Genomic DNA, 15,313 nt, shown 5'->3' with positions numbered 1-15,313 from the left:
CTCCCTCCCTCCCTCCTCTGTGTGTGTGTCCAAGTCCCTTACAGGAAGCCTAGTCCATGCACAGCACAGGTAGATGTGTTTTACATGGATGAATTTTACATCCTAGAGTCTTTCCAAAGGTGGGACTCTGAGAACCAAGAAGAAAACCTCAGGGGAAACAGATTTCTTGTGAAAGCTTCTCCTTCCCTGTTGCAAGTGCCAGGTGAGGTAGGAAGTGGCCTCTCTATACTTACTACAGAGATAAGTATTCAGACTCGGAGGAAAGTCCTTTGATGAAGGCACAAATGGGAAGAGAAAGGAAGACATTGTGGACAAGTTGACAACACAGCACGATGAGACACAATGAACACACAGCCAGTAGAGAGGAGGGAGGGACATCCACTTGGGGCTCTGGCCTCAAGCAGATGAGTTTTCTCCAACAAGGCTGGGCCTGTGAGCAAGGCAGGGGTTGGCTTGGAGAGGAAGCTCAGGGTGGAGGTGCTACCAGAATTACATACGTGACCTGTCACTTAGGAAGGGGACCCCAGAAGCCCAGCTATTCTCTGGATAGCACGGTGCCCTCTCTGGTGGAGTTTCTCAGGGCACCCAGTGGAGCAACGTGGTGGTGGTGAGGGGCCACGACAGCATTGTTACCAAGTATGCCTTAATCACAGCTGGTTCTTAGGTTCAAATTATTTCCTTACTCCTTCAAAGTATGCTGCCACCAACACTCCCTTTAGACAGAAAAGAACTGTAACAAGGGAAAGCATTTGGCACACAAGGAAACACACACAGAACTGGGTCTCTGAACTACTAAAATTGGCAGTTTGGTTGGGCCTAGAATTGCTATTGTCTGGAGTCGTGTCTCTCTAATAACACTTCAAGTCATGCCCCTGAGAAATGCAGTCTCGGACCTGGCAGAGCAGAGCTTTTATTTTAAAGAGATCCTTCCCCACATCACCTGAGGACCAGATAGGATAACTAGCCTTCTGGGGAGGGGCAGGCCGTGGGTCAGTCCTTTATCTCTGCCTGGAAAGGCTTTGGTCGCATCAGCATAGCTCACTAGTAAGACAAACTGAATTTTGTCCCGATTGCCTGGAGCTGCCCGAGAGGAAGCATTTCCTGTGGGAGCAAGGCCACCCTCCCCTACAAACCCTTACCAGCTATCAACAGTTCTCTACAGTGTGTGACCAACCACCCACTCCCCTCACAGGTGCCTTTTGAAGACTGCCAGCTCCACTCACCTTCTGAAGCCTTGGAAGGAGAAACTGCTGGGCTCTTGGTCCCTGCCTTCGTTGGACTCTGCGCTGGAGATGCAGGTGTGGATTTTACGGGTGATCCAGGTCCTTCCGTGGCTGTGTCCTTTTCCCCTGAAAAATAACAGAAACCCACCTTAGCACAGAAGTCACAGAGAGACATGGCGGGGGCGTGAGTGTGAAACCCAGTGCTTTTCTACTTCGTCACTTCTGGCTGGAGAGGTTTTGGGCCCTCCTTTGCTCAGATTTACCCCTGCTCGTTCCCAGAGAGGTTAAAAGGGGGGCAGTCAGAGTTATACTTCATCTTGTCTATCTCACTCCAGGGAGGAAGTAAGGTGGCAGGAGAATGCTGTGGGCCAGTCCAGCATCCAACTCTGCAGGTGTGGCTGAAAAGGACCAGCCACAGAACACATCCACAGACGGAAGCAGAGCCCCCACAACTACTGGCTTAGGAACACCCAGAGCTGTTCACAATTGCTAGCTCGCTAGCTAACTCAGCTAATTCACACCTTCCTTCCAAACAGTCCCTAGCACATTTTTTTTCTACTTTTTCCAGCTGGCACATTTGAACCCCAAGCAAGAGGAAAGTAGTACGTGAAGAAATGTCTAATCCTGGGTGAGAAGAAGGGGTGGTGGAGGCCCCCAGTCAGGGAAGTTACACCTTAGTTTAAGTGGGTTTCAGGCCCAGGTGATCTTGAAGCAAGGAGGTGAAACAGCTCCATTGTGCGGAGCAGGAGAGCGAGAGAACGCCTTTCACTCAGAGAAGGATCTGAGGTAGAGCCTGTGGGGTAAATGATTTGGTTCAGGCTAGCCCAGATGGGAACAAAAGCATGACCCAGCAAGTCAAAACATCAGGAGTTTCAACACAGAGGGACCGGTTGGACTTCAGCTTCTGAAGCAAAGAGAGTGCCATCAGCTGATGGAATCCTGGCCACTGTCACACCTGTCTCGTTGCAGCTAACACCAACCCATTGTTTACCGGCCTTTGTCTTAATCAAAGGCACAATTCTAAGTACTTTACAAGTACTAACTCCTTCCTATCCAGTGGAGCAGGGTCAGTGGAGTCATGCAGGTGCCTGTCCATGCAGCTGTGAGATGGTGGATCATATTTAGCTATATTCTGCTCATGGTGCTATTTGGTGATGGGGCAAGAAGGTCCTCACCGGGACCTCAGACCACAGGGAGGAGTCTGAGCTCTCCTCTCTAGGCTGGCAGGCCCTGCAGCTATGGCTTGCACAGGTTTACCTTCCTGCTCCTGTTCTAGCTTCTTCCTCTCCACCTCCTTCTTGTACTCCTCCAGCTCCTGGTCGGTGAGTTGGCTGAAGGGATTGGGCACTGTCTCCTCTGATTCGTCTTTGGTATCTGCGTCGCCCTTGGACATCAGCTGGCTCTCTGTGGACTGAAAGTTAACCAGAGTGTGTGTTGCTCTCTGACCACTGTGCCGGGGCCCAAGCTGGAGCTTCTCTCACACTCAGGTGGCGATCAGATGTCTTGCTAGGGAAGTGGCATGTAGTTCCTTGGGACCAAGTTTGGGGGCCTTGGGTAGGGTTCATTCATTCTCCCCACTGCTATATCTTCCCCAGCTTAGACTTTGTAACTGTCCTGGTGAATATAAGGGTTTACCCTTTGCCCTGGAAATGAAATCAAAGGATGCTCCCAAGCAGAAGACACACCTTTATTGCAATCCCATCTATGGACACTTCCAAGCCATGACTGTGCATACATTTGATTGCCCAGAGTTAGTCAGACAAAGTCTAGCAAGCATAGCATTGGCTAGAGCAAGCAACATGCCAGGCCCCGCCCCTGCTGCCCCTCCCCGTCCCCCAACAGCAATGCAAGCCACAGTACACAGCATGAGAACACAAGACACAGGGGCTGCAGCATTCTCAGTCCAAGCAGTGGGTCCTGGAGTTAGAGTGACCAAGAGACCAGATCCTTCCTCGAGGATTTTCAGCTGCCTGCTCAGCAGGCCCTAGCAGGGGCACTGGCAGAACCACTGTTTTGCATCTCGGTGCAGTCCCTGACTTGAGATCTAACTAGCCAGACACTTTTAAGCTCCCTCTTGCTCAAGGGGAGGACTGAACCACAGACCCCACTGCCCTCTCCCTGCAGTGTTTTCTTTGCAGCCCATCCTAGGCATTGCTTGTTCTCCGTGGAGGAGGAGCACAGAGTGAAGCCTCAGGGGAGGTGAGCCAGAGCAGTCACAGCTATGGGCTTCACTCACAAGGGAGACAATGAGTCTCAGACTCAACAGTGAGTCTAAGACAGAAGCCAAGGAGAGGGAGGGCCTCGAATGAGAGCTCTTGCTGAGAAGGGCAGAGCTGCTTTAGAACAATCCTGCTCCGTGCTGGGATCACAGGCCATTTCTAACCTTGACCCTATGGCGTTTTCAGTTCAGCATTTGGCTGAGCTGGGAGGGTTGGGAAGCAGGTGTGGATGCATCGCTTGCTGCTGCCTGATCTGCAACCACATCACATTAACATGCTCTACAGAGAGAAATGGGCCCTGGCACTTCCCACTTGCTACTGTTTTGCAAGAGCCAAAGACAGCCATGATGCCACCTGCACAAAGCAGAATTGCAATGCCACTCTGCTGCCATCCCATCTCAAACACAGAAACAGCGACTTCATGCTTTCTAACTCTAACTAGGTTTGTATGGACACTCCTTATCTTCCCATCCCACAGGCACAACAGTCCCGCCCACACCTCTCTCACTGTGCCCTGGAGCTCTGGCCAGATGACATCAAATCCAGAGATCAGAAACACCGAGTCCACCAGAACTCAGCAGGACACTGAGAGAGGACCTCATGAAGTCCATTGGCATGAGGTATGGGGCCGGCCAGGCCTTCCCATGAGCAGATGGGCTGCTCCCTATCCCCTGCACCCAGGAGTAAGTCAACATTGTTCTCCCTGATCTCACAGCCACCTGTGTGGTGGCCCTTCACTATGCAGCACCTAAGATCATGGAGTGAGCAGGCCTGAGGACTCAGGGGTCCCACTGCCCAGCCCCAGGAGGCAGATATGCTTCCCCCTCAGTTGGGGGTGGCGTCTGCTGTACCGGGCTCCGGCTCTTCTCGGCGATGACGCTGGCCAAGAGTTGGGACTGGGGCCCTGCAGACTTTATGTCTTGTCGGTTTTGTTCTCGAATCTGTGTGGAAAGGGGGAGAGGAAGGGGTCAGAGCATGGACGGGCACTCCTGTGTCTAGTGAGGCAGGGACAGGTCTGACAAGGTACTCTATGGTCAGCAGCCTGTCCTCTTTGTTCTAGCACAATCTGCCCATCCTGAGAGCTGACTCTATACCTGGTCCCAAGCCACTGAACTCATAAACTGAACTAATAAAAGGCCACTCTGTGAACAAGTCTTTCAGACCTACCTACTGTGTAAAGCAAGTGCCCTGCTACATAAATGGGTTACAGAGAACCAACCACAGGACCTTGTAAGTCCAGCACGAAGCACTGAGCCCAGGATGTAGCTCATACAGTATCATTTCAGGGGTACTGATGAGTTCCCCCAACCTGGAAACTTGGCTCGTGCTTCTGGGACCTCAGAATCCTTCAGAAAAGCAAGAGAGAAGAGCAGACTCACCTTGTTCCTCATGTCCAGCACTTCTTGGGGGTCAGTGTAGAGAGGCACAAATTGGTTTGGGTTTTCGATCCGTATAGGCATGCCACTGCTGGACTTTTCCACCTCGTCAGCTTTCATCCACTGACAAGACAAGGCACGTGAGGAAGGAGGCCGGACCACAGGCCAGCGGGTGCCCCACCCACCACCATGGAAGGTCAGCAAGCCGCTCAGAGCTGTTCTCTTTGTGGGTCAGAGCCAAGATGAGCGACAGATGTCAAGGAAGGCCAGAGAGCCATAACAGACTTCAGAGAGTAGTAGCTGAAACTTGGACAGGCCACCAGTGGGCTTCAGTTCCAGGTAACTGGACTTATATCTGGTGGAAATTTATTCTGACTGGCTGTGGCCACTTTTCGTTAATGAAAAATCAAACACAGTGGAACTAACTGGAGGGATTGCCCAGTGGTTAAAGCATAAGGACCTGCATTTGGATCCTCAGGGATGGGAGTCGTGGTCCACCCATAACTCCAGCTGTGAGAGGCAGAGACAGGAGATTCCTAGAGCAAGTAAGTTTAACTGTAACATCAAGCTCTAGGATTATCTCAATGAATAATATAGAAGAGTTATAGAGACTAATTCCAGAATCAACCTTGAGCCACATACATGTGCACCCATGTGCATGCCAAAGAAAGCACATTTACCCGTAAAAAACAGAGAGGAAAAAAAATCAAGTAGAGGTCTGTGGAAGGGAGGGAAAAGAGAGAGGAACGGCAACACATGCTCAGCCTCTCTTCCTCCTGGGTTTGTGTCAAACCCCAGGTCCACTGTTGGGTACCTCTCCTGGGAGTTTCCCAAAGCATAACCCCATGGTTGTGAGGTGAAACAGAACCTAGTCTCTCTCGAATCTGTGCTTATGGAAATAGCCCAGTCCTGTTGCCCTCTGGAGAAATCTGCCCCTCACACCTGAAGTCTCAATACAGGGGTGCAAGAAAGAGGTGTAAGGGGCTCTAGGGCCTGAGCACAGCCTACACGAACCAGTAAGAAAATTACACAATTTGCTTCCCTTCAAATCCAACTCATCCCATCCAGGCCGGCCTGACCTCTCCCTCTCACCGTGGTCTTGGGCCGGGGACTGCCCATATTCCTCTGCACCTCGTCAGCCACATTCACCCGCAGGTAGGTGTTGGGCGTGTTAAGCCAACGGGTCTTCTCCTTCTGCTGCTTCTGAGCATGCTGGCGCAGGGCAGGGACTGGGGCACCGTCCTCTTCGAACACAAAGGCAGTGACTGTGGCTGGGATCTCCACTTCACTTTTGTGTTTGGTTTTCTCTTGGACAAAGGGGTGGCGATATGTGTAGCCTGTCCTGTAGCCCTGAGAGGACAGAACCAGAACCAGGTGTTTAGAGGTGAGAGGTCCACACCTGAATGCCCACCAGATACCCGAGAAGCCAGGCTAAGGTCACAGGGATTTTAAATTGAGATGGGCCTGGTCATTTAGGCTTGTCATTCCAGTTGCTCAGGAAGCTGAGGCAGGATCATGACAAGTTCAAGGCCAGCTAGATAATGTGGTGATGCTCTGCTTCAAGACAAAGCATGGACAAAAGGGCTGGGGGTGTAGCTCCACGGTAGAGCGCTGGCTTGGCACATGTGACAGCCTGCGTTTGATCTCTAGCATATAAAAAATTAACAAAATGATGAGTCCTGCTTAAATCCTCATAATTTTGATGAATTTTAAAGTAGTATTGCTTTCTATTAGTACAACAATAATAATAATACAGCATAATTTTGCAGTGTTGGGTCTAACATATCATGCCAAACCAGACACTCATTCTATGAGTTACACCCTCAGTATCCAATGTTTCCAAAGTAGCTAAAATAAAGATAAAAATAACTGAGATTTAATATTATAAGTATGTGCATTTGTTCTTGTATGTAGTGTGTGTTTGCAGGTCACTGCAAAGGGGATCATAAGTGAGAAGGAGGTCTAAGGGAGCGAGGTACAGAGAGCAGTGTATGTGTCACAGGAAAGCAGAAGTGGGGGCTGAGGGAAGGAAGAGAAACAACAGAGGGATAATGGGTGGGGACGGGAGCGAGGTGGAGAAATCAGAGCAATGTAGGATGATGCATATGTAGGAAGACGCCACGCTGAAACTCATTACTTTGTATGCTAATCTTAAACATTAGTTTTAAAATAATGTCAAAGTAATTACGATAGTAAATTTCCCTTGAACGGTAGGAACAAGCCCTGGCTTGGTCACTGTACAGAGCTGGTTGAAGCTCCTGGCTCTCTCAAAGCACCTTTCACTAACATCCACAGGGAAATCTGACTGCCCTAGTACCCTCCTTCTCTCCTCTCTGAAACTTTAAATGGAATCTTCTGCTTCTCAAAGCTTCCAAAGGATTCCTGTAGGAAGCCACTCACAAAGTCCTGGTGCTTCCTCTAGGGGCAATGATTCAGCACACAGATGTTGCCGGGAATTCCATCACCAAAGGCATGCTTCATCATTACAAAGGCTCCCTCAGGTCAGCCTAGCAAAAGGACGTGGAGGGATGACGGGAGGGAAAGGTCATTATTGCGATGACCTTGACATGATAAAGTCAAGTGGCCTTGAGGGTGAGGAAGGTGAGCCGAACAGGAACATTCTAAGGGACAGATGGCATTCATTTCTCACCCCTCTCAACAGTCCCAGGGACCCACTGATCCCTCCCTCTGTGCCTGAAGTATTTCCTTTGATTTTCCATATCATCAACTCAGTCATTAGGTCTTGCAAGGGGGATGCTGTCCGCCTGAACCCTTTAATGAATCATTCCATCGAATTCCTTATGAGACTGGCTCATTCATTCACTGCAACAAAATACTGTAAAGCTACTGCTTGGAATAAGGAAACTGGCTGTGTGATGGGCTTTCAGTACTAGAGCTGTGACAGTAAGGATGGAGCAGGATCAACTCCAGAAGAGGCGTGGGTAATGGAAATGGCGATGGTGATGGCCTGTGGCTGTGAGGAGAGGCACTGGCTTGGCCGAACTACTTGCTATTTCCCATGCACAACACAGACAGACATGAGGGTGTCTCAGCACTTAGCACAGGGAGGAAAGGCAAGTACTGAAGAAAACTATTGTTCAAATGAAAAAACTCAGAGGCTTTCACCAACCAAACCATGACAGAGGTAGTTCTTGTATGTCCTAGTGTTTTGAGCCGTCTGGTTCTGTGGGCTCAGCCTCCGTGGAGTGGTCTGAAGGACAGCACGAAGACACTCACTAAGTTGTCCAGCATCCTCATGAGGGCTTCAAATTCATGTTCTCCCAGCCGGCTCTTCTGCATGGGTCCAAAGGTGCTGCCTGCCCACTGCACAGAGCCCACCTCATGTGGCCGGTGTTTCTCTTGCTCTAGGAGAATAAGGTTCTCAGTTCCTCCAGCGCTGGACAGAGCTGATACCTACAGAGAGATCAGAGCACTTAGTCACAGGGGAATGAAGCCCCCCAAACTGCTATGGTTTGCACAAGGAAGCAGTGGGGCCACAAAGGAGAATTCAGGACCAAGAAAGGTCCAGGAAACTGGAGGGAAATAGCCGGACACTTGTTGGGCATGCACTCACTGTCATCGAAGTGTAAGTAATTCCTCCTCAGGCTCAGTTTTTAGAGAACCCCAGAGTGGAAGAAATAACAAATGTTAAACTCCAGAAATGAAACCACACAGAGCACTGAGCTGGAATCTGGGATATAGCACACCTAGGTACCAAAACAGGTACCTAGGATATAGCATCCCAAAGAACTAAACAGTACCTAGGACATAATGTCTCAGGGAAGAAGAAATAGTACCCAGGATGCACTGCAGAATTGTAATTATTTCTGGAGAAGGCAATGCTAGAAAAGGCTCCAAAGGGGACTATTCATTGTTTTATAGACAAGGTCTCATGTAATCCAATGTAGCCTTGAACTTGCTACGTAGTCTAGGTTGGCCCTGAAAACCTGATTTTCCTGCCTCTACCTGTTGGGGACTGCAGATCCGCAGACCCTGAATTTTCTATGACCCCTTGCCTGCTGGAGTAAACAGCTTGCTTTCCTGTTCTTGCAGCTGCTCTGAGCATGAGACCCTCATGAGTTTCTGATGGCAGGGGAGTGGTTTCTGGTGGGTTGTAGCTGAAAAATCCTGAGAGCTAGGGCATGGCCATTAGTCAAGGAGAGCCCTATATGAGCTGCCCTGGAACACAATACAATGGGCATTCTTGTTTCAAGAGTGGCCCATGTCTCTGTGTGTTCTGTGATCTCCACACCCTTGCCTGACTGTGGTTCCAGGTGGTGCAGGCGCCACATCTACCTACCAAGATTAAAGATGTTTGCTATCATGCCAATCTGGATCTTCAATCATTATTTCTAATATTTTATTTATTCAAGAAGAATTAAAGATGTCTGCCACTGTGTCCTGAAGGAACTTCAATTATTGTCTGTAATATGTGATTTCTTCAAGAGGAAACTATCTGAATCAAACGGCCATAAATACTTGTGGAACCCGAGGGGCAGTGTCAGCATCTTATTCTCTTTATTTTCCCATGTGTATGTGTGTGACGGTTAGTTTTAAATCAATGTGATATATAAGTCAGACTCTTCTGGGAAGAGGGAACCTCAATTCGGAAAATGACTCAGCTCAATTAGATTGGGCTGCAGGCAAGTCTGTGGAGTACTTTCTTGATTAATGATTGATGTGGGAGGGCCCAGGCCACTGGGGCAGTGGTAACCATGGGCAGGTGGTTGTGGGGTGTATAAGAAAGCAGGTTGAGCAAGCCAGAGAGGATAAGCCAGTAAGCAGCATCCTCCAAGGCCTCTGCTTCAGTTCCTGTCTCCAGGATCCTGACTTGAGGTCCTTCCCTGATGTCTCTTGGTGATGCACTGTGACCTGAGAGCTGTAAGATGATATAAACCTTTTCCTCCCCAAGGTGTGCTTTATCACAGCGATGGAAAGTAAACTAAGACAGTGTGAAACATAGGATCCCTCTCTCACTAACATCTGGTAGAAATACTTAAACCAATGGCCTTTAGGTGTAACCTCCTGCAGGGACCATAGATCTACAGAAGAATGCCCTGGGCAGAGGAGAAGCTGGAAGATTTTTCTACAGTCTTGTTATTCAAGCTATATGTCCATATACTCATGCTGGGGTGATCAGTCACCAGGTCCAGTGTCAACATGGCAAGGAAAGGTGTGTCGCAGTGTCAGACAGCTCCCCCTAGGGTCCTAGAGCCTGTCCCACTGTTAAAGCTCCATGGGGAAAGAGCAGATCAAGTGGCCTCAGGCAGCATCCCTAACTATTAGCACAGAGGTACGCGTCTAGAACAGGCAGTTTAGACTAATCTTCAAAGCCTCTGTACACTTGATCAGCCTCTGTCTTTCCCATCTCATACTTATCTAGTGGTAAGGTCTGCTGAGCCCCGCAGCCATGCCATTCAGATGTTCTTAGTCAGGCTTGACTTTCGGGGACGGGGAGGGACATCTGAGATGCATCACCACAGGAATGTGTAAACACACTCACATCTGAGAAGACTGCCCTCACACAAGCTCACTTACCAGAGCTGTCCCTCTGATGATCTAACCTGCAGTGCCTGATGTTTCAGGATGGGTTGGGAGTCTGGGCTGTGCTTTAGTGGTGTTTCTTTCGATCAAAGATCAAAGGGTCCATTTAGTTTACTGACAAATGCAGACGCATGAGCTGCAGGCATTGGGCAGCACCTTGAGTTCCTGACATCCTCCTGCACCAATGGATGACCCCAACTACTTCTTGGAGGTGAGTTCCTCAGACTCCCTCAGATGAGCCATGACACCCTGGGCAAAGAGGGTATCACAACACTTTCCAGTGCCTTTTTACTCAAAATATATGTCTGCATGTCTTTAACTGTCCCTACTGTCTCCTGCTGCTCTGGAGAGGCAGTGCTAGGGTGTGTTGAAGAGGAGGCCTGTGTGGGTACCATGCTGCCTGGTGTGTTACATCACCTTCTCACCATGTGACTTTGGGCAGCTGTTTACCGTATTTGTGCTTCAGTTTCCACCCCTGTCAAGTAAAAATGGCAGTGCCCTAGCGACCTCATGAGGAGTCTTTTAAGGTAATATGGTAAAGTATTTGGAATGTTCTGGAGCCTCAGGAGCACCACATGGATGCTGTTGCTAAGTTAACAGAGGATGAGAGGCGGCCTCCCCTGGGACTGTTAACGGAGGAGGAAGGAGGGAGAGAGCACCCACAGCCTTGCCCAAGCTGCCTCCTTCCGTCTCTTCCTCCAGCAGTTTCCATGGCAATGGGTAACAGATGGAGAAGAACTGCCTGTGCTTCCCATCTGCCTCTCAGTGAGCAATGACCCACTTTTCTAAAACTCCAAACTGATAGGCAAAGAGAACACTGGGCCCAGGAGAGCTGAGAAGGTGCTTGGGCTTGGACCACAGACACGTTCATAGTCCATAATCACGTTCACCTATTCACCAAGGTCACTGGGCCCATGGTGGGCACAGCTCCAGAGCTGGCTGCCCGAGTGTAAGCCTGGAGTAGCTGCAGGCCGTGGCTTCTGCACTCATTTGTGCCTTATCCTCTGCTTTGCCCTTCCATGTCTAGACCATCCCTCCTACCTCACCCTAGAAGCCTCTCCATCCCTGACACTGTCAAAGAGTCACCGGTACTTTCCTGGGTTGGTTGCCAGAGGGATGTGGGTGGGCAAAGTCACAGCAAGCCAGTCCTGTGACACCAGCCAGGAGGCTGTTAGAAACCAGGACTAACAGCTCTGACCTATGGCTGCAGGTCAGAAGGTTAAGTGCAAAGGGGTCAATTCTGGGTCTGAACTGAAGGTCCCTCCACTGTGGACATGTAGGGGAGGCAGCAGGAGTTCTCCATCTGTGCAGAGGGCTGGGATAGCTTTGCAGAGAGGAGCTTTTCCTGAGTGCTCTCTCTCACAGAAGTATCTGCAAAGGTGTGGTAGGGAGCCCTTTACAGTCCAGTGTGAGGAAAGACAGTCCCCCTTGATAGTAGACGTTCAGCCAGTTCTGATGCCAGTCAGTGGCCCGAGCATGGGACAGTATTTGTAGTTGAAGGAGAAGGGAGTGCATCAGAGACATGACCTGGAGCCAGGGTCCCATAGTTTCTATCTCTGACCATTGCTGTTTCTTGGGATCCTCGCTCAGCAAGGCTTCCCTATAGCCCACTGTAAGGGTATCATAGGCTCCTCCACCCCCACACTGCTGCGCTGATCTCACCTTTTCCCGAGTGACACTGAGAAAGGTGGCGACTTCCTTCAGTGCTGCTCTGCCAGGCCAACCAAAATAAGGCAGCACGGCATCATGTGGGACTTCCGGAGAGCTAACTGTTCTGGGCTGCAGCCTCGGCATCTGTCAGTTAAGCCCTAACAGCAGTGTCACTACCGCTTCTAGCCTGGAGAGGCCACTCTTCCCAGCAACTTTGACCCATGCAGACATGAAGAAAACAGGCTTACAGAGGGCACATCTCTGCCCCAAGGACACCCAGCCAGGGCTGGAGATGAAGGAGCTGAGAGAGCCAGGTCACAAGTCTATCCAGGGCTGGGTAAGCCCCACCCCCACCAACATGTCCACCACAGAGTGCATGCTCTTTGACTGACCTGCACTGTACAGCTTCCTGTACCAGCATCCCTGCTGTTCCAGGGGCACCATTATCATTGACACCTCCACCTAGCTGTCCCTTCCCAGTGAGGGGACTGGGAGAACTTCTCCCTACATACCCTTGGGGGTATCTTGCTGTTCTGGTCGCTATGACAACACTGACTGTCTCTCTGTCCACTCCTCTTTCCATGCCTGACCACACTCCTGACCCATGTACAGCCAACCCCATTCCATGCTACTCCCTGGCAAAACAAGAACAACCTTTTCCTGTGTCCCCCAGTACAGCTTGGTGTACCAGTCACCCTAGGTGACACAGGTGTGGTAGGGCTTTTGTGTGCCTGTGATGGTTTCCCCATCCTGGCCTCAGGTCCCCTAGATATCAGTAGTACCAGTCACATGGTGTGATGGATTTTTTTCCAGGATGTGGATCCATTGTCAGCAGGAAACTGCAGGGGTGGAAGGGAAGTGGTGACTGGCAGAGTGACAAAGCAGAGTCTCAGGAAGTCAGATTCACAGGACCCGAAATGACAGCTAGCAGGGCCCACAGTTCCCAGGGACCCTATCAAAGCCAGATTCTGAGCCTACTTTCCAGAGCGCCTTGCGTACCTGTACCTCACATGCAGCCTGCAGGTGGAAGACCTTATAGAAAGCCTCCTCCACGGTGTCACCCAGAGCGACCATGCCATGGTTTCTCAGCACCAGGATCTGTGGAGGAGGAAAGAGCCCATTAAGTCTGAGCCTCTGGAACTCCCCCTCTGGGCCAGCAAGATGGCGCCATGGGGAAAGGTGCCAGTCATCAAGTCTGAAAACCTTTGCTCAGTCTCTGGGACCGACATGGCAGAAGGAGAGAATAGACTATCACAGATCTTCCTCTGGATCCTGTGTGAGCCTTGGAGGCTTGAACTAATCCCCTACCCCACTGCCCCCCCAACTGAAGTGAGTAAATAAAATTGTATAATAAAATCAACCTTAAAAAAGCTTCCCTCCTAAGGGACTTTCATCTTACCAAGATCAAGTCTATACCCAGCCTGGAGCCCCTCCCGCAACTCCCCACCTTTTCTCTGTAATCAGGAACCTCACTGCTAATCTAAGTGTGGTTTGAGTCCAGTGCACCCAACTGCAGGAAATAGAAAAGGGCATTTGAAACCGATTCTGTGCAGCTCCAGTGACTTTGTGGGGGCACTGCTATTGTTTGGGCCTTAGAGAATTCAGAAGCCTGAAAAGGCAGTCAGCAAAACCATCTGATGCTCAGTATAGTGCTCGGACCTCAACAGTGACCTTCTGCCCTGTGACCTGGTCAACTTTGGTCAAATCCAAGAGGATAACATTCTTGGTGGCTCTGCAGGAACAGGCAGCCATATGCTATCTCTCTGGACCTTGGGCTTTTGCTCCATAGACTTGGCCCTGATAGCTACAGTTCACTTCTAGTCAGTTTTTCAAATGAGGAACAAGAAGTTCAGAGAAATGGAAAGTCTCTGGCTCCCTGGATGCAGACTCTAGACTAGAACCTGGGGCTCTCACTGGTGAAACTGTTTCTGATTTGGCAGGGACAGTGAATGAAGGGAGTGAAGAGACCAGACACAGGTTTAGATCTCAATTAAGACTTTCCTTCCTTCCCTGAAAGAAATACTCATGGTTGGTTTTACCCTCAGCAGCTTTGCAGCCAGGTAAAACATGAGGGAGCTGAGGCAAAGAGCTGTGCATTCGGTCCCTGCAGAGGGCTGAGGCCTCGGGGATCAGAGCATCTTGCCCTCTCTTGCTAGGATCAGCTGGAGTTTTTTCTTCTCCATGCCCAAGACTTAGAAAGAGCACAGGGCTCAACTTAGAAACAGAAAAAGCACGTGGAAGACCTTCTCTTAGATTACCATAGCCCACACACTGCTGAGGGTACCCTGGGGTTAATGGGAAGAGTAGCAGGCTCCTCCTCCAAGGTGGAGATGGGGAGGCAGGGACTCAGGAGAAGTGACACAGCTGCCAGCTCAGACTCTGGTCCGAGATGGCACCACAACTCTTTGCTAGCAGAAGACAGTGTTTTAGACTTAAGTCAGGCAACAATATACTTCTCTTTTCTATCCAGTTAGTAACTAATGAATTAACATAGTTAATATTAATGAATTAGTATAGCACTCAACTTGGGGAGACTTAGAGAGATAGCCTATATATTAGGTGTGAGGAAGGAAGCAGAAGGGACAACCTTTGTGGGAAGGAATCAGGCAATATGAAGTCAGACTTATCAAGTGTGTCCCCTAAAATATCTAAGGGAGCCTCCTTAAGCCCAGAGGCTTAGCTGGAAAGATTTCCTCTTGGTGTTGTTTTTATTAAGAGGAACCCGGTAGGTAAGAAGGAAAGTACCCCCTGTTCAACCACAGAAGTCTGCTCAGGTAAATTACAGCTTTTCATACAATGAGGTATGATTTAATAATCTGAGTGATGGAGGAAACAGTCACATAAGAAGGCACTTAGTGTGCATTGCTGAGGGGAAGGAGAATTGGTTTCCTGGTTGCAGTTTTGTAAATATACGTGAACAGCCTTACAGAATGCAATAGCATCTCCAGAGCTATGTGGGAGAAGTGGGTTTTTTTTTTTATTTTCAATTCTTTTCTTTCTAAAAAAAATTCTATGAAACTTGGAGGCTGGAGAGACAGCCCAGTGGCTAAGTGTGCTCCTGCTCTTGCAGAGGACCCAAGTTCAGGCCTGAGCACTTCTAACAGGCTGCTCACAATCACCTGCAACTCCTGCTCCAGGGGATCTGATGACCCCTTCTGGCCTCCACATGTACACACACAAAAATCTTAAAAATTATCTACAGAACAAAGTTCTCCAATGAGTACATGTTGCTTTTGTGATGTTAATTCTGTCTGTCTGTGTGATAGAGGGGAGAGGGAGGGAGGGAAGGAGAGAGGGAGGG

The 15,313-nt window shown here is 49.7% G+C and overlaps 1 protein-coding gene across 1 annotated transcript in view; it reads right to left on the bottom strand.

Moving 5' to 3' along the window:
- Add2 (adducin 2) overlaps nt 1–15,313 on the bottom strand; it is a 97,828-nt gene that overhangs the window by 9,983 nt on the left and 72,532 nt on the right. Inside the window, exons 9-15 of the mRNA XM_005364790.3 lie at nt 13,012–13,110; nt 8,056–8,232; nt 5,911–6,168; nt 4,822–4,941; nt 4,294–4,383; nt 2,481–2,634; nt 1,224–1,349 (exon numbers count right to left, since the gene is read on the bottom strand). Of these exons, the coding sequence (XP_005364847.1) occupies nt 1,224–1,349; nt 2,481–2,634; nt 4,294–4,383; nt 4,822–4,941; nt 5,911–6,168; nt 8,056–8,232; nt 13,012–13,110 (1,024 nt within the window). The remainder of the gene's footprint in view (nt 1–1,223; nt 1,350–2,480; nt 2,635–4,293; nt 4,384–4,821; nt 4,942–5,910; nt 6,169–8,055; nt 8,233–13,011; nt 13,111–15,313) is intronic.

Source organism: Microtus ochrogaster, unplaced genomic scaffold, assembly GCF_000317375.1.
Source record: "Microtus ochrogaster isolate Prairie Vole_2 unplaced genomic scaffold, MicOch1.0 UNK1, whole genome shotgun sequence".
NCBI classification, from domain to species: Eukaryota; Metazoa; Chordata; class Mammalia; order Rodentia; family Cricetidae; genus Microtus; species Microtus ochrogaster.
The sequence above is the reverse complement of the archived record's forward strand: the minus strand, read 5'-3'. Positions and strand labels throughout refer to the sequence as shown.